We start from the raw sequence: 25,333 nt of genomic DNA on the forward strand, positions 1-25,333 counted from the left end.
ATCTCTCCTTTTGGATATCCAAATCATACAATAAACTCAAGATGTAATAATTCTGTCCTACATCGTTAATTTGTCACCGTAAATAATCTGTAGTGCACTATGGCTAAGATGACCCAGGTAAAACTTATTTTGCTCATGTTCAATGAGCTTGCAAACTACCTCAGACATCATATCTATATTACTAAAACTCTGTTCTTGACCGGTTTTGGTGATCTGTGCTGTGATTTCCGTGAGAACGCCGCCACCTACGGCCGTCATTTTTGGCCACCTTGCTCAGAGCCCCCCTCCGCCGTATGTGTGCCGAGGATTTTTCCCGTCGATGAAATATGAAGAGATATTAATAATTTTACAAAATTCTCCATTCTCTCTGCTGCCCCCGCTGGCGGCAGGGGGGAGGGACTATAAAACTAAAAACTATAAACCCCCCCCCCCCCCCCTCTCCTCTCCCCCCCCCTCTCCCCCCCTCCTCTTCCCCCCCCCCCCTCTCCCTCCCCCCCCCCCTCTCCTCTCCCCCCCTCTCCTCTCCCCCCCTCTCCTCTTCCCCCCCTCTCCTCTTCCCCCCTCTCCTCTTCCCCCCTCCTCTCCCCTCTCCTCTCCCCCTCCTCTCCTCTTCCCCCCCTCTCCTCTCCCCCCCTCCTCTCTCTCCTCCCCCCCATCTCTCCTCTCCCCCCTCTCTCCTCTCCCCCCCTCCTCTCCTCTTCCCCCCTCTCTCCTCTCCCCCCCTCCTCTCCTCTTCCCCCCCTCTCCTCTCCCCCCCCTCTCCTCTTCCCCCCCATCTCCTCTTCCCCCCCTCTCCTCTTCCCCCCCTCCTCTTCCCCCCCCTCCTCTTCCCCCCTCTCCTCTCTCCCCCCCTCCTCTCCCCCCCTCTCCTCTCTCCCCCTCCTCTCCCCCCTCTCCTCTTCCCCCCCTCTCTCTCTCCCCCCCTCTCCTCCTCTCCCCCCCTCTCCTCTCCCCCCTCTCTCCTCTCCCCCCTCTCTCCTCTCCTCCCCCCCCCTCTCCTCTCTCCCCCCTCTCCCCTCTCCCCTCTCCCCCCCCCCCCCTCCTCTCTCCCCTCCCCCCTCTCCTCCTCTCTCCCCCCCTCTCCTCTTCCCCCCCCTCTCCTCTCCCCCCCCTCCCTCTCCCCCCCTCTCCTCTCCCCCCCTCTCCTCTCCCCCCTCTCCTCTTCTTCTCCCCCTCCTCCCCTCTTCTCCCCCTCCCCCCTCTTCCCCCCCCCTCTCCTCTTCCCCCCCCTCTCCTCTTCCCCCCCCTCTCCTCTTTCCCCCCTCTCCCTCCTCCCCCCTCTCCTCTTCCCCCCTCTCCTCTTTCCCCCCTCTCCTCTTCCCCCCCCTCTCCTCTTCCCCCCCTCTCCTCTTCCCCCCTCTCCTCTTCCCCTCCCCCCTCTCCTCCTCTTCCCCCCCTCTCCTCTTCCCCCCCCTCTCCTCTTCCCCCCCCCCTCTTCCCCCCCCCTCTCCTCTCTCCCCCCTCTCCTCTCTCCCCCCCTCTCCTCCCTCCCCCCCCCTCTTCCCCTCCCCCCTCTTCCTCCCCCCCCGCTCTTCCCCCCCCCTCTCCTCTCCTCCCCCCCTCTTCCTCTTCCCCCCCTCTTCCTCTTCCCCCCTCTCCTCTTCCCCCCTCTTCCTCTCCCCCCGCTCATCCTCTCCCCCCCCCTCTCCTCTCCCCCCCCTCTCCTCTCCCCCCCCTCTCTCTCCCCTCCTCCCCTCCATCCCCTCCCTCCCCTCCACACCCCCTCCCCTCCACACCCCCTTCCCTCCACCCTCCCCCTCCCTGCTCCCCACCTCACCCCCCTCTCAGCACCCCCTATCTCTCCCCTTCACTCTCACCCTCTCTCTCTCCTCCCCTCTCTCTCTGTCTCTGCCCCTTCTCTCTCTGCCCTCTCTACCCCCGCCCCCCCTCTCTAGATGTGACTGCAAGTTGGGGGCTATGCGTCAGTAGATAGGGTGGTTATGGGGTAAAATGAGCAAATTCATGATATTAACATCAAGGGGGGTAATTAGCGTGAGTGCGGGGGGGGGAGGGGGGATAGTTAGTGTGTGTGACGCTGCATGCCGCCTCCCCTCCCCCCCCACAACCGCACGTTGGGGGAACAGACCCAACGGGTCTGCGCTTGGTCTAGTAGTTATTAAAACTCTCTTCGTTAGTTAGTTTGTTTGGTTGTCAGTCACATCTCCTCCAACACCCGACGCGGTAACGGAGACATTTTTACATATTCCGGTAGCGATTTACTTCATCAATTCAAAAATCTCCTGGTCTGAAAATGTGTTTAATTATTCCCCGAGTTTTTTACTAAAATTGTTTTAAAATATAACTGAATCTGAAGCGAGCTGATGACGTCACAATGCCTTTGCTCCTCGCGACCAGATGCGCAGACTTTTCAATGCGCAGCCAGTTATGTGGATTGAAGCCCGTGAACACGTGATCAAGTTGTCCAGCGTCCTCCGCTGGGCTTCTTGAAGCTCAACAACATGGTGGCGGCGGTCGTTGTTGCAGAAAGAACGAGCAGGTTCTGCAGATCCCGAGGTCACCGGCTTGCTTTTGAAGAACTCGCCCGGCTGCGCTGCTCGCAAGACCTTTGAAAAAACCCACATTGTCTTCTTGCTCGCGTTGCCGGGAGTGAGTGATTATTGTGTTCGAGAACCAGCCCTCACCTCTGACGACGCGCCCAACCCCTCAAACTCTCTTCCCCCCCCCTCCCTCTCTGCCCCCCTCGCGCTCCCTCTCTCCCCCCTCCCTCTCTGTGCGTCTCTGTCCCTCTCTCTGCCTCTCTGTCCCTCTCTCTGCCTCTGTGTCCCTCTCTCTGCCTCTGTGTCCCTCTCTCTGCCTCTGTGTCCCTCTCTGTCCTTCTGTCCCTCTCTCTCCCCACTACCCTCCTCCACACCTCCTCTCTCCCCACTCGTCTCTCTCCTCTACTCTCCCCCCCCCCCCCCCCTATCCCCCCCCGCCCTCTTCCCCCCCCTGTGTGTGTGGGGGTGGTTAGTGTGTGTGTGACACCGCAGGCCCCCTTTCCCCCCCCCTGCAACCGCGCGTTGGGACGGGATCCAACGGGTCCCTCTTGGTCTAGTACATACTAAAATTCCATCACAACCTATCTACTTCCTCTTCTTCCAAACTGGTCCTTGTACTAGATTCTTCAACCATGCTTATGTTTATCTTTTCTAATATTTATTTGTGCTCCATGTCAAACTTTGAACATATTCCAAAGAATTGCCTTGAAATATCCCCCTATATTAAAAGCATAATACCTGCACGGTGTTATGTGTCAAAAGTTAATTATCGGCATGATTGTGTTGTAAAAATGATCAAGTCATGGTACATATTTTCACACCATTGTAAAGTTGAAGCATTTCTATTTGTAGGTTTTGACTTTGGAATGCGGCAGAATGGAGATAGAGTGAATCATGTAAATCTTCCACCTTGGGCTCGTAATGACCCCAGGCTCTTCATCCTGATTCATCGCCAAGCCTTGGAGTCAGATCATGTTTCACAAACTATTTGCAATTGGATTGACTTGGTGTTTGGAAACAAGCAAAAGGGGAGAGCTGCAGTTTATGCTATCAATGTTTTTCATCCTGCGGTAAGTCTCCATCTCACTCAGGTCTCATATTCAGCTTTCAAATGCAAAGTGGACTAACCTCTCTATGCACAATCGTCTATAAGGCTCCAAGCAATTTTGAAATGCAGAAACTAATTCTGAGCTGTGCTTTGTGTAGGACATTGCAAATAAGATTAATGATTATCTGATTTTTTTTTTAAATCATGTAAAATGGAAATGAATTTGAGTCTGCGAGTGGAAAAGGGGAGGTGGAAGGGAGGGAATTGCTCCCCATATTTACTGGGTAAATAACCATATAACAATTACAGCACGAAAACAGGCCATCTCGGCCCTTCAAGTCCGTGCCGAACACTTATTTTCCCCTAGTCCCATCTACCTGCACTCAGACCATAACCCTCCATTCCTTTCCCGTCCATATACCTATCCAATTTATTTTTAAATGATAAAATCGAACCTGCCTCCACCACTTCCACTGGAAGCTCATTCCACACAGCTACCACTCTCTGAGTAAAGAAGTTCCCCCTCATGTTACCCCTAAACTTCTGGCCCTTAATTCTCAAGTCATGTCCTCTTGTTTGAATCTTCCCTACTCTCAATGGGAAAAGCTTATCCACGTCAACTCTGTCTATCATCATCTCATAACGTGCTACTCTGCTTTTAATTGTGCCATTACCACTGTTTTTTCTCCTCTTCCATCATAGAGGAACTCGAGGAGGGGGCATTCAACCCACATCAACATCTTGTCAGTCTGTATGGTAACCTAATGGCCAGTTTACACAGACTTCACAGATGTCTCACGGATTTACACCAGACCATTATCTCACAGATTCCACACCTTCAATACATTTAAACCCTGTTTTAAAATACAACAAATTAAAATTACCTTTCACTAATGTTAATACATAACTGGCCATTAGGTTACCATACAGACTGACAAGATGTTGATGTGGGTTGAATGCCCCCTCCTCGTAATGGAAATAATATAAAGAATGATAAATAAAAATATAGCAAATACTTAAAATCTGAAATAAAAACAAATGACGAAGATACCATGTAGGTTAGGCAGCAGTTAGAAAGAAAAAAGAGCTACATCTCAAAAATCACTAATTAGAATTATTTTCTGTACTATAAAGTTGCAAGGATCATTGGAGGCAATTGCTCATAAAGTTCAAGAGCTGAATTTGCATATTGTTTATTTTTTATAAATGATTTGTTTTAGCCCTGAAATTAGTTTTATATTTCCATTGTACTCTAGTACACCTACAACGCTAAAGTGATAGGAAATTGAATTCATCGGCATTCATTGCACGCCAGATGGATCAAATGGCCTTATGCACTGTTAGCTTCTGTAATAAAATGGTGTGGAATTAATGATTTGATTTTGATCCTGTATGGTTGCTTTACTTAACCAGTCTTGTGGCATTTTAAATGACAGTTGGCACCTTGTCTGACATTATCAGTTGGGATGTGATCACTTCATTGTAAATTTTAGCAAGTGACAATCTACAATTATACTAATTTATTAAAACAATAACTTTATAAATGTGGTTGTTACTGAGAAAGATGAATACAATCCAACTTTTAAAGGGCAATTCCATGTATGGGGATGGAAGAAAACCGTTTGATTTATTTTAGATTTCTGATGGGTTTTTTAACCTGTCTTTGCCACCCTAATCTTTGCTCTCAAGGCAAAAAAACAAAGACTTGTTTCAAAAATCTCATTTAAAAGAGGTAGTTTAAAAGCTCTTGATTTTCTGTGCTGGGCTTCTCTTTGGAAAAGATCTTGTCCTGAAGGTTCTGCAACTGCTCAGCAAAGAAGCTGATCCTTTCTCATTGGTGAGCCACCCTGAGGCATCATGTAGCCAAAAGTCTCCCATGTCACGCAAAAGTTGCATTTTCAGTGGCATTTTCTTTTCAATTCTGATTCATTGAAATGGACTGGTGAAAATATTTCAATACAAATGGAGGGTGGCACAGTGGTGCTATGGGGAGTGCATTTGTGTCACAACTCCCGTGACCTAGATTCAATCCTGACCTCAAGTGCTGTCATTGTGTGGAGTTTGCATGTTCTTGCTCCAACACATGGGTTTCCCCCATCTTCTGATTTCCTCCCATATCCCAAAGGCACACTGGTGTTAAAATTATTGTCTACTCTAATTCACCCTCAGTGTAAGTGGTTGATGGAGGGATCAGAGGGGTGTTAATGAAAAGTGTGAGAATAGATTACAGGGAAATAAGTAGGAGACTGGGTTGTTCTGAGAACTGGCATAGATGCCCTATGGCTGATACCCTTGTGAGTCTTACAGAAAAGGATAAATATTTTCAATCAGTTTTGCAATAAACTTACTCCATATTTTGCTGATAGACTTATTTTGGCATGGATGTGTCTGCTGTTGAAGACCCAGTGCAAAGGCGAGCCCTGGAAACTATGATCAAGACCTATGGCCAGACACCTCGGCAGCTCTTCACAGCTACTCATCCAAGCAAGCACGGGCCTAGACTGTCAATGGAGGGGGAATTGCCTGCAGCCATGGGTCTTCTTGTGCAGTTTGCCTTCAGAGAGAGCAGAGAGCACACCAAAGAAGTCATCTACCCGGTATTTATTGCAAGCTGTTATGTGGTTATAAATTATTCTTGAGTTTACACATTTATAAGTTAATTCCCCAAACCAGTTTAGTTCCTTATGGAGGAGACTTGATGGCCACTTCGCTCTCCTTGTTCATAGATGATGAATAGTCTCCATAATGAATAATCTTGGTGTATTTCTAAATAGCGTGGGTTATTTTTCATCATAATTAGAGCTATTTTGTAAAATTGAAACATACAGGACATACTCATTAGTGTTTTAATTTTTAACATTGTTTCTTGACAGAGGTTATTCATTTGTTGCTATTTCAGTTTTTTTCATTAGATTGTTTTCTTTTAAATTAGCTATTTAAAATTATTCACAATTGGGTTGAATCTGGGATCATGAATAATCACGTTATCAGAGATCTTGTACTTATTCAACTGAGATTTTCTTTCTTCCAAAATTTGGGAAATGTTAATTGTCCATTTAATCATCAATTAACTCAGTTTGTAAGCTTGGTGCTTACTAATGCCAACTAACCACCTTCTAGCCATATATAATAATAATTCTTGAACAAAAATGTTTTGGAAGAGTTGTAGTGATTGATTGTTTTTCTTTAATATCATATAACTAGAGTCCTCTGTCGTGGATTAAAGGACTGAAGTGGGGCGAGTATGTGGGTTCTCCTAGTGCACCAGATCCTGTAATTTGCTTCAGTCAGTTCCATGGAGAACAATTTGGATCACTACTCGCATTGCCCACCAGAGCCATCTGTGGTCTGTCAAGCAAGTTTTGTCTCATGATGACTTACAGCAAAGAGCAAGGTACCTTCTTCATACAAAAGGTCTGCATGACTTACAACTTAGAGCACGGTAGGAAGCCACTAGGCCCAGGCAGCCCCTGTTGATACTTATGCTCCATGTGAGTTGCCTTCTCCTCATCTTGCCCCACCAGCAAATCCCCCTATTTCTTTCACCCTTGTGAGGTTTTCTAGGTTTCCCTTCAATATGCCTCCAGTTTTAAATGTTATACCTATATGGCATGTCATCTATTTCCCAGTTCCCCATGAAAGTGGTGATGGACTGCTACAAGGTTACTGTTCGCATTAGATAATAGATTATCAGTATTTTTAGATAAGAAAATCTGGGATGTAACCCCTAACGGCGCAGACAGGTGGGACTAGTGTAGCTGGGTGGTGTGGACAAGTTGGCCGGTGTGGATAAGTTGTGCCGAAGGGCCTGTTTCCACACTGTATCACTCTACGACTATAAAGGATATCGAAAAGATAAATGTGATGAAGTAACTGCCTTGCATTTTGTGAATGATATACAGTGCAATAGAAACAGAGAGAATGCCAGGCAATCAGATTGCTCTGTCCTGAATACAATTGAGGTTTTTGAAAGTTTTTGTGACTACGCATATTCAGGCAAGTAGAGGGCAAGTGGAATGTTCAGGGGTGCAAGCAAACAAAAGTGCAATTAATGTTTCAGATCATCCGAACCCGTGTTTCACTCCACAGATGCAGTCTGATGTGTTCAGTACTTCAAGCACTTTCCCTTTTTTTCAGATTTTAAGTATCTGCATTTTTTCATTTGTAAGTGGAAAGTATTCTTTCATGCTTGCGGCTTGTGTCCTGCTGATAGTAAAACTGGAGAACAAGTCTTCAACATGCTCTACAATCATTGCACTTCAGTGGTTTGTCCAAATACATTTCTGGTTAGTGTTGTCAGGATGGTGATGGTAGTGGGTTGAAGCCGGTAATACAGTCAAAGTGTGGAGTTAGCATTTGGAATCCCTCTGGTGAAACACGCCCTTCGACCCACCGAAGCCATGCTGACCATCTTACACACTAAGGGCAATCTACAGAAGCCAATGAACCCAAAATTCATGCACATCTTTGTGATGTTGAAGGAAACCAGAGCATCCGGAGGAAACTGGTGCGGTCTCAGGGAGAACATGCAAACTCCACACAGACAGTACCCAAGGTCAGGATCAAAACTGGGTCTCTAGCACTGAGACAGCAGCTGTGCCAACTAGGCCACCATGCCACCCTAAATGTATGGTGATCAGAACTGGACAGAATACTTCAGCATCTTTCCTACCACTGACATTAGACTCGCTGCCCTGTCTTAACACTGCTCCACTTTTTAAATAAGAATACCACATCTGCTGTCTCCAGTCATCTGGCACATCACCTGTGCCCATTTAAAAATCACTGCCATGGCCCCGACAATCTTCCTCGTCTCCCAGCCTGGAATACATCTCATTGAGCTGCGGGAATTTATTCACCTTTTAAGCCCATTCAAACATTCTATTTGATCGTCTTGTTGATCACACTCCATTATTTTGATGGTGTTTGGGAAAGTTCTTGGCGGGATAGTTAGCCACATTGCATTTGTTCAGCTTTTGTGGACAGGGATGACCAGGGTGGTTGTCTGAAGAAGGGTCTCCACCCGAAATGTCACCCATTTCTTCTATCCAGCATTGCTGTCTGTCCCGCTGAGTTACTCCAGCATTTTATCTATCTTCGATGTAAACCAACATCTGCAGGCTCTTGTATGTTGTGACGTTAAAATAAAGAATGTTATCCATTAGTTGAACAATATGATTCTTCGAATTGAGCTTGACTGGTTGGCAGGGAAGATACCCTAAAACAGATGCCAGTCGTGATTTTTTAAAATTATTATGAAGGGGGTCTTTGCAAAGTTGAAATGGCAAAAACAATTTGCCCTGTTATATTTTTGATGCGTTGGTATCAGCTGGAATTATAGGGCAACGTGTTAATTAAATGTTCACTAAGATTAAATTATGTACTCTAATTTTCATGGGAAATTAATAGTTTAATTTCCAAGAGATTTGTACTCTCGTCTCTGGAGCGTTTGTCCACAGTATCTGTTGGTCACGTTAACCATTATTCCACTGTTCCTTCTGCTCCCTGTGATCTTGAGTTGCATATTCAAGTCAAAAGTGTTTAATTGTCATCTATACTGGCAATGAGCAATTAAATTATTTTTTGCTACGTTTTTTACAGGCCTATTAACTCAATAATACACAAATAAATAGACAATAATCAATAATGCAATAAATTAATAATCAATAATGCTGGGTACCATATAATGCAGTAATCCTCGTTTAGCAGATATCTATAATGAATTTTGGTTATAGCCCCCACGCCTCCCCTGGCTCGCGCCACCTCCCCGGCTGAGCTTACAGCCGCCACTGGCGGTCCACACAGCCACCATTGACCTTGCCGACACTCTCCACGTCCCTCTCCACCAGCAGGCCAGAGCCATCAATTCACCTGGAGTCCAGGCCCATTTCCAGACCAAGTTTGAAGAAGGGTCTAAAACCGAAACATCAGCCAGCAGCCGTCCGTTTTAAATTCTTTTTTTTAATATAGTTTTTAGTGAGTCCTGTTTTTTGTTTGTAGGGGATATGGTCTTTTTAATGTGGGGGGTAGGTGTAAACTTTATTTCTAGGTCCCTACCTGGTCGGTGTGGCAGCCTTTTCTCCGGGCTGCCCGTCGACCCGTCCTCGTGGCCTACCTGCGGGCTTGGAGCGCCGTTTCCTGGCGGGGACTGCCCAGCACCTCGGCCTCGGCGGCGGCACAGCGTTGGAGCGCTGGAGCGGAGTGGAGCGGGCGACGCCTTGCCTGGGTCGCCGCGCTGGAGCGACGCGCTGGAGCTCTGGCGAGCTGGACCGCCGAGAGCAACATCTCCGGGCTGCGGGTCTGCGGAGCGGAGAGGCGGCGTGCGGAGAGGCGGCAGTGCGGAGAGGCGGCGCCGACTTTTTCATCGGGAGCCTGGGAGCTCCAAACCGGCGCGGCCTTGTCGGCTTCGGCAGCCGCGGTCTCCAACCAGGAAGCGGCCGTTCCAGGTGGCCCAGCCGCCAAAAGGACTCTCCCAACGCCGGGGCAAGACCACCCAGTGAGAACGGCCAGGGACATCGGGCCTCCGTAGAGGCAATTGCGGTGGCCTCAATAGGCCTGACTTTGGGGTGAACATGGGGTGGGGACTGGACATTGTGCCTTCCTCCACAGTGCTATCCACTGTGGGGGGATGATTTTTTTTGTCTAATTGTAGTCCAGTAGGTCTGTGTCCAAGATGGCTGCCGTGAAGAGAGAGTGGACGCTGGCGCGCTTTGGCTGCCGCTGCTCTCTCTTCATACTGTGTTTTTGATTTTCTGTTTTTGGATTGAATTCTGTTTTTAATTTGTGTCTCTGTGATGTCTTTATTACTTGTTATACTCCGATTATATGTTATTCCGATTACTATGTAAGGTGTCCTTGAGATGTCTGAAAGGCGCCCATTAAATAAAATTTATTATTATTATTATTATTATTATTCATGTTCTCCAGAAATGCTGCCTAACCTGCTGAGTTACTCCAACAGTTTGATTTATTTTGTGTATTAACCAGCAACTACAGTTGTTTGTTTTTGCTACATATACAATGAAATTACCTTACTCGGTTATAGCAGACAATTGGCAACAACGGACACCAACGGAGCTCTATCTGGCTTCGGTCATGGGTATAGAATGAGTAGAGCAGTGGATGGAGCACATGGCCTTGAGGTGCTTCTGTGTTGATGGTTATCGAGCAGGCCAATGTTGCTGCCAATTCATACTGATTATGGTATGCCTGTGTGAAAGTTGATGATCCATTTGCAAAGGGATGAGCAGAGACCCAGTTCTGAGTTTTGTGATAAGTTTAGAAGATTCTCACTACTCTGAATAATGTATTTTTTATCAGTATATACAGTGGATTTTTTTTAAATTATCTCATATTCATGATACGTACTTCATCAATTGGAAGCAAGTTCTCTACCCGACCAAAGAGACTTATCACGTCATCACCCTGTGTACTAGAATTCAAGAAAAAAGAGCTTCATGTTTCCTGATTGTTGCTTCCTTATTTATTTCCATCTGAATAATAGGTGTTCGAAGTATGCACAATACAGATATCCAGTGGTCAGCCATTTTGAGTTGGGGTTATGCTGATAACATACTAAGACTGAAGAGCAAACAAAGTGAGCCACCAATCAACTTCATTCAGTGCTCTCCTTTGCACCAGGTATGAATTCAGGTCTGCAGTAGAGATCTCATGGTTTCTTACAGTCCACAGGTTTAATTTCTATTTCCAGACTCACAATTTTTCCTTATTTTTTCTACCTTTGTATTAATGTTTAACAACATTGGTCAAAGATTAACAACTATTCTTTTATTTTCCCACACAATTATCTTAAATCTTAGTTCAGTCCTTTATTCCTCCATAAGAACATTAGCACATGGTTAATTAAGTAGGTTATGTTAAATATTAATAAGTCATTGTTTAAATCACAGCTACAATAATGTGGTCACTTCTCTGCACCACAGTTTAGTAAGAATCTCAAGGCCTTGGAGAGAGTTTACATGAGATTTTCTCAAAGTTTATATGAGCATAAGAATTTGGAGCAGGATTAGGCCAAATAGCATCTCAAGTCTGTTACATCATTGATAGTAAGATGGTTGCTGACCGGATCTAGACTTTAACTCCACTTTCCAGTCTTTTTCCCACCGATGTTGCCTTCATAGTAGATCAAAAATATGACTGGACAACCCTCCATAGCTCTCTGGAATAGAGAATTCTAAAGATTCACAACTTTCCAAGAGAAGAGTTGCCTCGTCATCGTGATCCATTAACACCGCCCAAGTTCTAAATTTTCCCTCAAGATGAAACATCCTTATTGAGTTTTTTTGCATATTCAAAAAATGTAATGTATTTTAGTAAGATCACTTTGTGTACATCAAATTTCAAAATATTATGGACTTCGTCTGCTCCATTTTAACCCATAAGATGACGTCTTCATCTGAGTAATCAGTCTAGCAAGCAGTCTCTGAACTGTTTACAATCCAAATATATGAGAGGAGAAGATAGCAGCTGCTGGTGTAACTCAATGGGCTAGGCAGCATCATAGGAGAACATGGATTGGATACATTTTTAAACTGTACACTTTTTCAGGCTGATCCCAACGTGTAAAGTCACCGATCCATGTTCTCTTGAGATGCTACCTGACCTGCTGGGTTACACCAGTGTCTTCCAGTCTAAATATATTTTTTAATAAAACTACCGTCTGTGACATGCTAATGCTTATGAAGTCTTACATAAATCCTCAAATGATCAATTGTAATTCTGTTGGGAAGTTTGATGAAATATTGAAAAAATGTATTCTTTGATATCAAAGAAATTAACATTTTCTGAAAGTTCATAATATATTTTAAGAGCCATGTCTTGGCAGCTGATTTAAACATTACAATCTAATTTTGAATCTGGTTATAAATTATCATTGGCTCTTTTACAGGTTACAAGTTGTGCGTGGGTGCCTGACAGTTGCCAGCTTTTTACTGGCAGTAAGTGTGGAGTGGTTACTGCGTACTCGAGCAGGTTCACCAGCAGCACGGTATGTGTAAAAGATTCCGTTTGTGTTCATTGGTCTCCAACTGTTTTCCAGATGTAAGCTTTATCATATTACAGCATTTATAAATTGAATTAAAATAGTGGAGAGGATTATCATTATTCCACTTCAGGTAACTGATTAATTGTCAGTCTGGGTGTGGTGGGCTGAAGAAGCTGTTTCCATGACTAATACTTGAATAACTGAATACTTGAATACTCTAATCTAAGACTTGAATAACTGAATCAAAATCGTTTAGTGTTTCTCTTGGGATTTTGTTTACAGATGATTCTTATGTCAATCAGAATGTGGTGAGTTTAAGTTCCATTCCTGAGATTTGTACATTAAAACACTTGCTAACACCATATTACTGAAGGACTGCAGGTCAGCAGGTTAAAGGTGTTATCTTTGATGCAATATTAAACAAAGTCTCAGGTGGCTTTATTCAACAGTTAATATCACTAAAGTAATGGTTACCACATTGGTATGTATAAATTATAAGTCTGTTTTTTTCATTACAACAATGATTATACTTATTAAATTATATCAGAGGCTGTAAAACTATTTTAGCATATCTAAGGTCATCCAAGTCTGTCCAAAGCAACTCCTCCACTGAAAATGTGTCTGCAATTCAGTGATTAGCAGAGATGCTGGAATGTACAGTACGTATTAGAAATGTGGTTAAGATACTGACATTTTTATTTCATTTTTTTTAGTCTTCTGAAATTGAAGTGGAATCTAAAGTCTACCTGTATGGCCATACTGCAGAAGTAACCAGCTTGTGTGTCTGCAAACCGTACAGCATTCTCATCAGTGTCAGCAGGGATGGAACCTGCATTATATGGGATTTGAACAGGTTCAATGAATAAATATTTTTTATACAAGGCTGTCTAAGAATCAGTTTATGTGGTCATAAATTAATTTTAACATAACAAATTCTGAAGAAATTGTACAAGAATGCATATACAAATAATGCCTCATATATTTTCACTGGCTCAAAGTTGCCTTGATAGGCAGTTCTTACATCCACAAAGTACAAAGAATAGAAAGAAGAGGGAACAGGTGTGGTGGAAGGAAGGAATAGGAGGGAAGGAAAGAACAGGAGGTGCAGGAGAGCCAATGAAGGAATAGGGGACATTATGCTTAAATTTTACTACTTCCTCCTGTAGCCCACTGTTGTCTTCACTTGCATATCCGTCTTTTTCCCTGGCCCTCTAGCCTAAACATACATTAAAGTTGCTTTGATATAATGTGACCAGGTGCTGTTTTCTTTATATAGTGAACTCCTTTGTTCTCTCAATGTGCAAGTATCCTTTTAGTTTACTTTATTGTCATGTGTACTGAGGTACAGTGCAAATGTTTTTTGTTGCGTGGTATAGTCAGCGGGAAGACTATACAGGATTAAAATCAAGCCATCCATGGTGTACAGATGGAAGATAAAGGGAATAAAATTTAGTGCATAATATAGTCCAGTAACGCCCGATTAAAGATTGTCCCAGGGTCTCCAATGTGGTAGATGGTAGGTCAGGACTGCTGTCTAGTTGGTGATAGGATCGTTCAGTTGCCTGATATCTAGGAGCAGGTTACATTTTGCATTGTGTGATTACTGTTCTTGAAATTTAATTTTAGTCTTTAAAGTTCTATGATGGTTATTTACAAGTCCTGATTGCTCTCATCTCTCTTCTTTGTCCTGCAGGTTGTGCTATGTTCAAAGTTTAACAGGACATAAAAGTCCAGTGACAGCGGTTTCTACTAGTGAAACAACGGGTGACACTGCAACAGTTTGCGATTCAGGTAAGTGTAATGGATCTTTGGCTATTTGCTGTTTTCGATAGTACTGTTATCTGGCCGCCTTCCAGGTTACTGTTGTTTCCGCTAACCTATTACCAGGAGGTCGTAGACCTCATTCAGATGTGACGGTACATCTGATTCCTTCTCCCTTGACCTATTTATCCTAGTGATTTGCAAAGCTGATATAACAAGAATATCCTTTGGCTGAATTAGTAAAATCATGATGTTGGTGGAAGTATGTCCCATTAGTAAAAGGATTTAAGTATAGGAGCAGGGAGATTCTACTGCAGTTGTATAGGGCCTTGGTGAGACCACACCTGGTGTATTGTCCACAGTTTTGGTCTCCTAATCTGAGGAAAGACATTCTTGCCATAGAGGGAGTACAGAGAAGGTTCACCAGACTGATTCCTGGGATGGCAGGACTTTCATATGAAGAAAGACTGGATAGACTCGGCTTGTACTCGCTAGAATTTAGAAGATTGAGGGGGGATCTTATAGAAACTTACAAAATTCTTAAGGGGTTGGACAGGCTAGATGCAGGAAGATTGTTCCTGATGTTGGGGAAGTCCAGAACAAGGGTCACAGTTTAAGGATAAGGGGGAAGTCTTTTAGGACCGAGATGAGAAAAACATTTTTCACACAGAGAGTGGTGAATCTCTGGAATTCTCTGCCACAGAATGTAGTTGAGGCCAGTTCATTGGCTATATTTAAGAAGGAGTTAGATGTGGCCCTTGTGGCTAATGGGATCAGGGGGTATGGAGAGAAGGCAGGTACAGGATACTGAGTTGGATGATCAGCCATGATCATATTGAATGGTGATGCAGGCTCGAAGGGCCGAATGGCCTACTCCTGCACCTATTTTCTATGTTTCTAGAATAGTTCAGATAGTTCATCTACATCCTGCTATGAAAAGAAGATGAGAAATAGAAATCAATAAATTGTCCTTAAAAAAAAAAAGAATGAACTAAAATGTACAATAAAACTGGGAAAATACGTGTCAACTTACTTCACAGTTCAAACCTCAGTTTAGACATGTTTCCTTGCCACAATAGGTGCATTAAACTGGTCAGTTGGTACAAAGCCATTTTGTGCATGAACAGGCAATACTCCTTGTGCAATGGATTAGCTCTTGCACAACTAAACATTCACAAAGACCTTTCCTCCACCAGATTCACAGTTGGGTACTAGTGGGGTAACTAAAGTGTTAAGTCACTAATGTTAAGGAAATGGTAATGAACTTGGGCAATGGATGGAGTTGCAGTGAATGATCAAGAGAGGGACGATGTAGTGATTGAAGTCAAAGTTCGCATTGAGTGGTGTAGCCCACAGTAAGGTGGGGTTCTGGAATAGATGTAGGTAGCTTCATGTGGGTAGTTCCATCTGCCAGTATCCAAGGCCCAGAACTGGTCCCCTTTGAGTTTCATTGAACAACCCTCATGAAGACCTGTACAAAAGGACTGCACCATTCACAGGTCACAGATAAGCAAAGGAATTTTAAGCCAGTGGCATCTTATGTGAAAGAAGGAGCTGCAGATGCTGGTTTACACCGAAGATAGACATAAAATGCTGCAGTAACTCAGCGGGACAGGCAGTATCTCTGGAGAGAAGGAATGGGTGACGTTTCGGGTCGAGACCCTTCTTCAGAATCTTATATGAGTTCGACTGTTCAATATATTGCAGCCTATGCTCGGGTCTCTTCTTGCATTCTGATGGAGCAGTTGGTAACCTTTGTGTGATAAAACCAAGTTTTTAGGGATTTATGACAACATATACAACATAATTCTTTGACATGATTTATTTCATGAGCTGCAATAATCTTTATTGTATTGGATTGAAGACAGCAGTTTATTCATTGCAACGTTCATTATCCTGAAGGATGACTAGTTTTGTAATTTTATTTTCCTTAGTTGGTGGTGGTAGTGACCTGAGACTGTGGACAGTGAATGGAGATCTCAGTGGCCACGTGCACTGTCGAGAAATAATTTGCTCTGTAGCTTTTTCCAATCAACCTGAAGGTGTATCTGTCAACGTGATTGCTGGAGGGCTAGAAAATGGCATTGTAAGGTTAGTGTCATACCATTGTAACTGAGCTATAATGTATATTCTCATCATCTCCACAAGGAAAATTGGCACAAACTAAATTTGAGTCTATAAAAGACTGAAAATGCTGTTCACTCACTTATGAAGAAGAATGTCTGAAATAGACAGTTGGAATATAATATAGTTACGTTTTGCTCATATTATACAGGAATTTTCTGTGATCCCTTTTGAAGTATGTGCAGTTTTTTTTTCCTCACCTGAATAAGGATATATTTTCAAATCAGTGACCCTAATACCTCAGAATAGGGGATTATCCTATGACGGGGTATTGATGTTTAGCGAATACTCAGGTTAAAAAGAAAGAAATTGAATTGAATTAATTTAATTAGCCAAGTATGTATACATACAAGGAATTTGCCTTGGTGCAAGTAACAACACAATATACAGTAAACAATTAAGAATAAAACATTATAATTTAAACATGTGAATAATGAAATGCAATACCAGAGCAAAAGGAGGCTACAGACTTTTGATTGTTGAGTAGAGCTACTGCTCGTGGAAAAAAACCCAGTTTTTTTGTCTGGTTGTGGTGGCTTTGACAGTCTGGTCGCCTTCCAGAGGGAAGTGCTTCAAAGAGTTTGTGGCCAGGGTGAGAGAGGTCAGAGATGATCTTACCCACTCGCATCCTGGTCTTTGCAGTGTACAGTTCGTCAATGGGGGGAAGTTGCAGCCAACAACCTTCGGATGAAGTTGGATGATCAGCCATGATCATATTGAATGGCGGTGCAGGCTTGAAGGGCCGAATGGCCAACTCCTGCACCTATTTTCTATGTTTCTATGTTTTTGCTGATTGAACGATGAGCTGCAGCCTCCGGATGTCGTGCTTGGTGGCCGAACCAAACCAGACCATGATGGAGAAGGTGAGGACAGACTCTACGATGGCAGTATAAAACTGGACCATCATTGCCTGTGGCAGATTGTGTTTTCTCAGCTGCTGCAGGAAGTACATCCTCTGTTGGGCCTTTTTGACTGTGGAGTCGGTGACCTCCCATTTAAGGTCCTTGCAGATGATGGTTCCAAGGACTATGGTGTTGTTGACGGTGAGTGGGGGGAAGAGAGCGGGAGCTCTCCTAAAGACTACAATCAATTCCATTGTCTTAAGAGCATTGATCTCCAGGTTGTTGCGATGGCACCAGGACGCTAGCTGTGTCACTTCCTGTCTGTAGGCATTGTGTCATCTGCAAGCTTGACAGAGGAGTCTGTGGAGGTGATTTTATTGAGACATAAACAATTCTGTGAACCGTTGAGAGACAATTTCAAGCTGGGAGTCTAGAACTAAGAGAAATAGTCTCCATATAGGGAAGCAGCCATTTGGAATGTACATGAGGAGGTATATTTTAAAGCGCAGTTATAATACCAGTACTGGTGTACTGTTACGTGGCTCATTTAGGTGGCTAATTATTCTTCAGTCCCGATTCCATCTGCTATCCAAAGATCGAACATGGGCACCATTGTGCTAGCAACCCTGGGGGTTATGCTCTGCTTAATGATTGTAATTCTTACCCATAGTTCCCAATTCATTCAGCTTGATTAAATTTTTGCTTAAAGACCTAGGTCTGAAGCATTTTTACTTTGAATGACACTGCCTCTGTCACAGGAAGATACAGTCGGAGACCACTGTCTCTGAGAAATTGGAAAATAAAATGTAACCTGGTCTAATTCCACCGTCTAGAACTAGCTTTGCAGCCCTGCAGGTCACAGCTCTTCAGGTGCATGTCCAAGCACTGTTTAACTGTGATAAAGGTTTCTGTGTCGACCAACCTTTTGGGTAATGAATTCCAGATCCCTACCACACTCTGGATGGCAAGGTTTTCCTCATCTACCCTCTAATTCTCTAACCAGTTACTTTAGATCTATGTCACCTAATTTGTGTCCTCTTTGTAAGAACAAAGTCCTTTCTATTTAAATGTTTTGGTCCGTCATAAGCATGTTTGTCCACAGTCTCCTCTGTTCCAATGAAATCAACCATAGCTTATCCAATCTTTCCTTTCAGACATAATTTTCCATTATTGCAACATCTTAGTAAATCTCTGCACAATCACATCTCTCCTATAATGCGGTGACCATAATTGTATGTGGTATTCAATTTGTAGCCTAACTTGTGTTCTAGTTGCATCTCCCTGCTCTTGTAATCTGTGCTACAGCTAATAAAGGAGATAAATCCCTTCATTATTTACCCTTATAAAGATCTGTGGACTTGAACTCCAAGGTCGCCTTGGTCTTCCACACCACTCACTATCCACCATTTATTATATATTTCCATCACTTGTTGCACTTCCCTAAATGAATTACCTTACACTTCTTTGGATTAAATAGGACTTTGCATTTTTCAGCTCCATCAATACTCGTGAAGCTCAAACCGTCCAGAATAAAGTCATCTGATTGATCAGCATCCCATCTGCTACCCTAAGCATTCGATCCCTCCATCACCAGTGCAACCCAGCTACAGTGCGTAACATGTAGAATATTTGGAAATATATAGTGTAGGAAAGAACTGCAGATGCTAGTTTACACCAAAGATAGACACAAAATCCTGGAGTAACTCAGTGGGTCAGACAGCATCTCAAGAGAAAATGAATAGGTGATGTTTCGGGTTGAGACTCATCTTCAGACTAAGAGTCAGGGGAGAAGGAAACTAGAGGTATGAACAGGTACAGAACAAATCAGAGCCGGTTATTGCTGTTCTGTCATCATCATGGATCGAAGTTCTAGAACTCCTTCCCCTGATAGCATTATGGGACTATCTTCACCATACGGACAACAACTGTTTTAAAAAAAACAGCTCGTATCTGATATAAACGATGGGCTTTCATGGACTTTCCAGTGGTACCCATTTTATACATACTTCATAAAACCATCAGCATTTTCTATATGTGCAATTGATTATATATCAATAGGCCACTAAGATTGTGAAATGACAGGATCAAGGCTGATGGTGACACGTTTACCACAGCATACTATGCTATGTAGAATGTAGCATTAAATAGCATGTATGTAGCATTCTACATAGCATAGTATGCTGTGGTAAACGTGTCAGGCAACTGAACTCAAACTCTGGGATTGGACCTTTTGTCCTCTGGATTGCTGGTCCAGTAACATAGCCACTGAATATGAAGGATAACCTAAATAAAAAAAACCTTGTGGTTGGACCCATCTCATTTACTGCACACATTTTTTGACCGTCCAACGTCAATGGATAGCTGATGTTTCAGTTCTGTGATGTCAGAGAAATGACGCTATTCCATTTTTGATTGATTGTCCATTGTTAAAGGTATGAGAATATGAACAAAACATCACTCCTCTTCTCCCAAGTGTGTAAGTTAAACATTTCCATGAAAGGTTCTGGTGAATATTTGAATGAAGTCACTTGGCACCATCATTGTTCTGTTAAAGATGCTCTGATTTTTTTCATTTATTTTAATCACAATGATAATCTGGTTAAAATTAATTATTGGACATTTCTGATGAAACAACAAATTGAAAGATTTAATACATACAGTTTCACCGAAGCTATGCTGGGAATCTTTCTCCACGTAGTACATTTATAACTTTGCGTTCATATTTCACTTCTGTTTGTTTCTCTGGAAGTACTTAAGACTTTGCTGACACGATTCTTGCAATAAAAATTGAACTTGGCATAATAAGTAGGAAAACCTTTTTTGTATTGTGTAGGCTGTGGAGTACATGGGATCTGAAACCTGTTCGAGAAATTATCTTCCCTAAATCAAACTGGCCTATTGTCAGGTAAGAATGAGCAAAATATTATCCATGGTAACTAATTAACTAAAGTTTGATAGTTGGAACTTGTACAAGATTCTTTCTCACAAAAACTTTAATCCGTGTTTGGCTGTGTGAATGGCGCTCAAGCAGCCCTATAACCCAGAGTGTATCTAAGTGGACAGTGCAGTAGCACAGTTATCAGAGCAAAGTAACCCAAGAACAAATCCGACATGTGCTTTTTGTGCGCAGTTTGCACATTCTCCCTGTGACCCTGCAGATTTCCTCTCGGAGTTTTGGTTTCCTCCCACATCCCAAACATGTGTGGGTTGGTAGGTTAATTGGCCCTTGTGAACTGTCCGTCCCTATATGTAGGTGAATGGTAGAATCTAGGGGAGTTGATGAGAATGTTGGGGAAATATCGTGGGTTTAGTTCAAATGGTTGAGTGGACTCGGTGGGCAGAAGGGACTGTTTCCACACTATGACTCGAGATTATGCCTTATTCTAGGAATAAACCAGGACGTTTCACAGGGAGAAACAAATTTCAGTGGGAATGGCCTGGAAATTACTTTTGTACTATTTTTACAGATCTACTGTTATCTTCTATTTTACTTCTCAATCTCAGATAATGGCTTCAGCTGCCTAGGTCCGAAACTCTGTAATTCCCTCTTTATTTTTGTTGTCTCTCTTTTAAAACCTACTTTGTCTTTCACCTAGATATCCCAAAGTCTCCTTAAGTTTATAACTGCAGATGCTGGATATCTGAAATTTAAAAATAATGCATGAAATACTTAGCAGATAAGTTGTGGGGAGAGGAATAGAGATAATGTTCTGGATCAATGATGATTCCACCAGGATTAAGAAAAGTTTGAAATCTAACATGTTTAAAATAGCAACAATACTTGTGCCATTTGATATGAATGGGCTCCATGTTTGATTCTAACATTTCCTATTTCTAATGGAAGCTTATTTACCTGAAACATTAACTATCACTCTCTCTGCTGATGCAAACTGATCTGATAGATTTTAGATGTACAACATGGAAATAGGTCCTTTGGCCCACAGAGTCCACGCCGACCATCGATCACCCGTTCACACTAGCTTTATGTTATTCCACTTTCTCATCCACTCCCCAGACACTAGGGTTAATTTTCAGAGGTCAATTAACCCATAAACCCGCACGTGTGTGGGGGGGAAACCGGAGCACCGGAAAAACCCATGCAGCCACAGGGAGAACGTCCAAACACTGCACAGACAGTACCCCAGGTCAAGATCGAACCTGGGTCTCTGGCACTTTGAGGCAGCAGCTCTGTCAGCTGTGGCCACTGTGCCACCCATAGTAGTATCCTCAACAAGTATCCTCAACATTGTCTGTTTTTATTTCACAATCTCCTTAAGTGGCTTGGTGTTATATTTTATTTGATAATACGCCTGTGAAGAGTCTTGGAATGTTTTCTGTGTTAAAATTGCTGTATAAATAGAGTTGTCGTTTGAAAGCTGCCAAGTTAACAAATGGAAACAGTTGTTGGAGGATGATAAAATGTGGTGACACTAATTGTTGGGTTTCTGCTTCATTTGGTTTTGGCTGCAAACCTGGAAAACATATAGTGAACATAAATGTATATAAAATATAACAGGAAGTCTAAACCTACACTGAGACCTCCATGATTCTCACATTAACAGCAAAAACATATACATTTGCTTCTAACTTTATGATGAGGTGCGAGCAGTTTAAAAAGGATATGAGGAAAAGTATTTTCACTCCGAGGGTGTTGCAACCTGGAACGCACTGCCTGAGAAAATAGTTGAGGTAGATATTCTCACAAAATTTAAGAAGTATTTGGATTAGAACTTGAATTGCCAAAGCATATATGTCAATGTACCAAGTGCTGGTATTATGCAATTAGTATAAATGAGTTTGATGGTTGGCATAGACATGGTGGACCAAAGGACCTGTTTCTGTGCTGTATTGCTTTGACTCTTTTAATTACTCTAGTGCCATCCCTATCTCCAGACTGCATCTCCACGCTGAATCCAGATTGAAGAGCCCCTCGTTAATCCTCCTACTCTACCTCACGATTACTGGCTTTCATAAGTAATAGGAGCAGAATTAGGCCATTCAGCTCATCAAGTCTACTCCGCCATGCAATCATGGCTGATCTATCTCTCCTAACCCCATACTCCTGCCTTCTCCCCATAACCCATGACACCTGTGCTAATCAAGAATCTATCTATCTCTGTCTTAAAAATATCAATTGACGACCTCTACAGCCTTCTGTGGCAAGAAATTCCACAGATTTACCACCCTCTGACTAAAGAAATTCCTCCTCATCTTCCTAAAGGAACATCCTTTAATTCAGAGGCTATGACCTTTGGTCCTAGACTCTCCCTCTAGTGGAAACATCCTCTCCACATCCACTCTATCCAGGCCTTTCACTATTTGGTATGTTTCATAAACTCCAGCGAGTAGAGGCCCAGTGCCGTCAAACGCTCATCATATGTTAACCCACTCATTCCTGGGATCATTCTTGTAAACCTCCTTTGGACTCTCTACAGACCCAGCACATCCTTCCTCCGATATGGGGCTCAAAATTGCTCACAATGCTCCAAATGTGGCTGACCAGCACCTTACAGAGCCTCAGCAGTTTCCAGTTCTTTCATTCCTACTCAGAGCGAATTGTAGGTCACACTGAGAGCATCTAGGTGTTTTTAGGTAGAGGAAATATTTGTGGAGAAGATTGGGAGTTCTCCCATTCTGTGCCAGTTAGATAAATCATCAAATTATTTTGGTACAGAAGGAGGTCATTTGGCCCATTAAATATGTGCTGGGTCAGAAAGCAGCAATCGCATCATTTGCATTACTCCACCCTTGCTCCAAATTCTTATCCAACTACACTGATTCTGTTTCCACCTTTCCTTAATCTCTTAGTAAAAAAGGCTGTTCCTTAATTCTCCCTTGCATCTTTTGCCCAAGATTTCATATTTGTATACGCTGGTCCTTTGATTCGTCTGTTATCGGGAGCCACATCTCTCTGTTTGCCTAATCTAAGACAACCATGATCTTGTAAACCGCAGGTAAATCCCTTACCGAACATTGCTCCAGCATTAACAACCTCATCTTCTCCAGTCTAACCTTGCAGCTGAAATCGCTCATTCATGGAAGCATTCTAATAAATCTGTTTTCCTACCTCTGTATTTTCTTCATTCCATTCACTTCGTTCCTAACAACGTTCCTGTGGTACCGAGAATCCCTCGTTGTGGCTAGTCAGTTTTCTTGACAGTTCAGTGCAAGAACTGTGCTTTGAACTCGATGGATTTGTTTCAGAACGCCAGTATGCCACATGCAATATTCTTTCAAATATTTCTACCATGAACAAGGATTTATGACATGCACACCCAGGGCACTGATTCTGCAACCCTTTAGAACCTCGCTGTTTTAGTCAATATTATTTATCTTTATTCTTTCTGCCAATGTGTATCATGTTACACTTCTCTGTACTAAATATTGTTTGCCCATACTGTCTTCCTGCAGTTTATTACTGTCTTTCTCATTGTTTACTGCACTTCCAAGCTTCATGTCATTTGTAAATTTAGAAATGTTGCCCTGTTCGCCTGTGCAGAACTATATAGTCTTTGCAGAACTATGATCGCATACTGATCATGAGAGCACCACTGTCTACCATCTTCATGGCTGAGAAACAACCATTTAACACAACTCGCTTCTTCCTATCTTTAAACCAGTTCCTTATCCATGCATCCTGGGGGCATGAACATTGAATTCTCCCAATTTTGTTAGCCCTTGCTGTCTCCTCTCCTTCCTATCTCTCCCTCAGCCCTCTGGCTCCTCCTCCTCCTCCTCCTCCTTTTTCCTTTCTTCTCCCCGTCCCCCCCCTCCACCCCCCCATCAGTCTGAAGAAGGGTTTCGGCCCGAAACGTTGCCTATTTCCTTCGCTCCATAGATGCTGTTGCACCCGCTGAGTTTCTCCAGCATTTTTGTGTACCTTCCTTATCCATGCAGCTGTTGACCTTTAAATTTCCTGCACCTCAATTTTCCTAATCAGCTTTTTATATGTGATTTTATTCTGAGAAGCTATGTTGGTGATTATATACTGCAATCCCTTCATCAATCCTCCCCCCAATCCAGGTGATACAGACAAACATATTTGGTGGAAAGTTGGTTTCATGATTTGAACCAAATCTGTCCGCCACTTTATTATTTTTTTTCTTTTGAAAGTTGTTGTCCTAATCCTTTTCTTTCTCTACTATCCTCACCTTAGGTGTTCACTAAGTTGTCACAGAGTCTAATTATGTCTCTACTGCTTCTCTCTCTTCACCCCTCCCCCACCAGGTAAAATGTCTAATGTTTTGCTCAGTGTTTCTCAGGCCCTTCCCCACAGGAATATTTTTGGCCCCTCATATTTCTCATTTTGCCCTTCAGTAACGTTATCCCAAAATAAGTTTTCTCTAATCTTAGATTGGAAACATAAACTTTGACAGTTTAAAGGGGAAATTGTCACTCTGTACTTTTTTATGAACCCTTTGCAACCTCAGAACATGACAATAAAGTAAATTTGCAGAATATTCAGTTGTGAAATATGGAAAATCGGGTAGCCATTTTATAACGAGCAAGATTTCGGAACCATTGTCATCTGATTTAGTGATGCCACTGACGGATAAATTTTAGCTAAGCAAAATGCCCCACTCATAAACGTTGCATTATGGTGGCACATTTCTTTAACGGAGATTGTGATGCTTGGAGACATAGAAACAGAAAAATAGGTGCAGGAGTAGGCCATTCGGCCCTTCGAACCAGCACCGCCATTCAATATGATCATGGCTGATCATCCAAAATCAGTACTCAGTTCCTGCTTTTTCCTCATATTCCTTGATTCCTTTAGCCCTAAGAACTAAATCAGTCTGAAGAAGGGTCTTGGCCCAAAACGTCACCCATTCCCTTCTCTCCAGAGATGCTGCCTGACCCCCTGAGTTACTCCAGCATTTTGTGTCTACCATCGAGCTAAATAACTCTCTCTTGAAAATCTCCAGTGAATTGGCCTCTACTGCCTTCTGTGGCACAGAATTCCACAGATTCACAACTCTCTGAGTGAAAAAGCTTTTCCTCAAAGAGACATGATAGTGCAGACGCTGGAATCTTGCACAACAAACAATCTGCTGGA

General features: G+C 43.0%; 1 protein-coding gene across 1 annotated transcript in view; it reads left to right on the forward strand.

Moving 5' to 3' along the window:
* The window catches only part of lyst (lysosomal trafficking regulator), a 212,164-nt gene that overhangs the window by 182,336 nt on the left and 4,495 nt on the right, over positions 1–25,333 (forward strand). The window contains exons 45-53 of the mRNA XM_033021759.1: positions 3,351–3,568; positions 5,913–6,143; positions 6,751–6,940; positions 11,051–11,187; positions 12,455–12,553; positions 13,264–13,403; positions 14,244–14,341; positions 16,246–16,402; positions 20,111–20,182. Of these exons, the coding sequence (XP_032877650.1) occupies positions 3,351–3,568; positions 5,913–6,143; positions 6,751–6,940; positions 11,051–11,187; positions 12,455–12,553; positions 13,264–13,403; positions 14,244–14,341; positions 16,246–16,402; positions 20,111–20,182 (1,342 nt within the window). The remainder of the gene's footprint in view (positions 1–3,350; positions 3,569–5,912; positions 6,144–6,750; positions 6,941–11,050; positions 11,188–12,454; positions 12,554–13,263; positions 13,404–14,243; positions 14,342–16,245; positions 16,403–20,110; positions 20,183–25,333) is intronic.

Source organism: Amblyraja radiata, chromosome 5, assembly GCF_010909765.2.
Source record: "Amblyraja radiata isolate CabotCenter1 chromosome 5, sAmbRad1.1.pri, whole genome shotgun sequence".
Lineage (NCBI taxonomy): Eukaryota > Metazoa > Chordata > Chondrichthyes > Rajiformes > Rajidae > Amblyraja > Amblyraja radiata.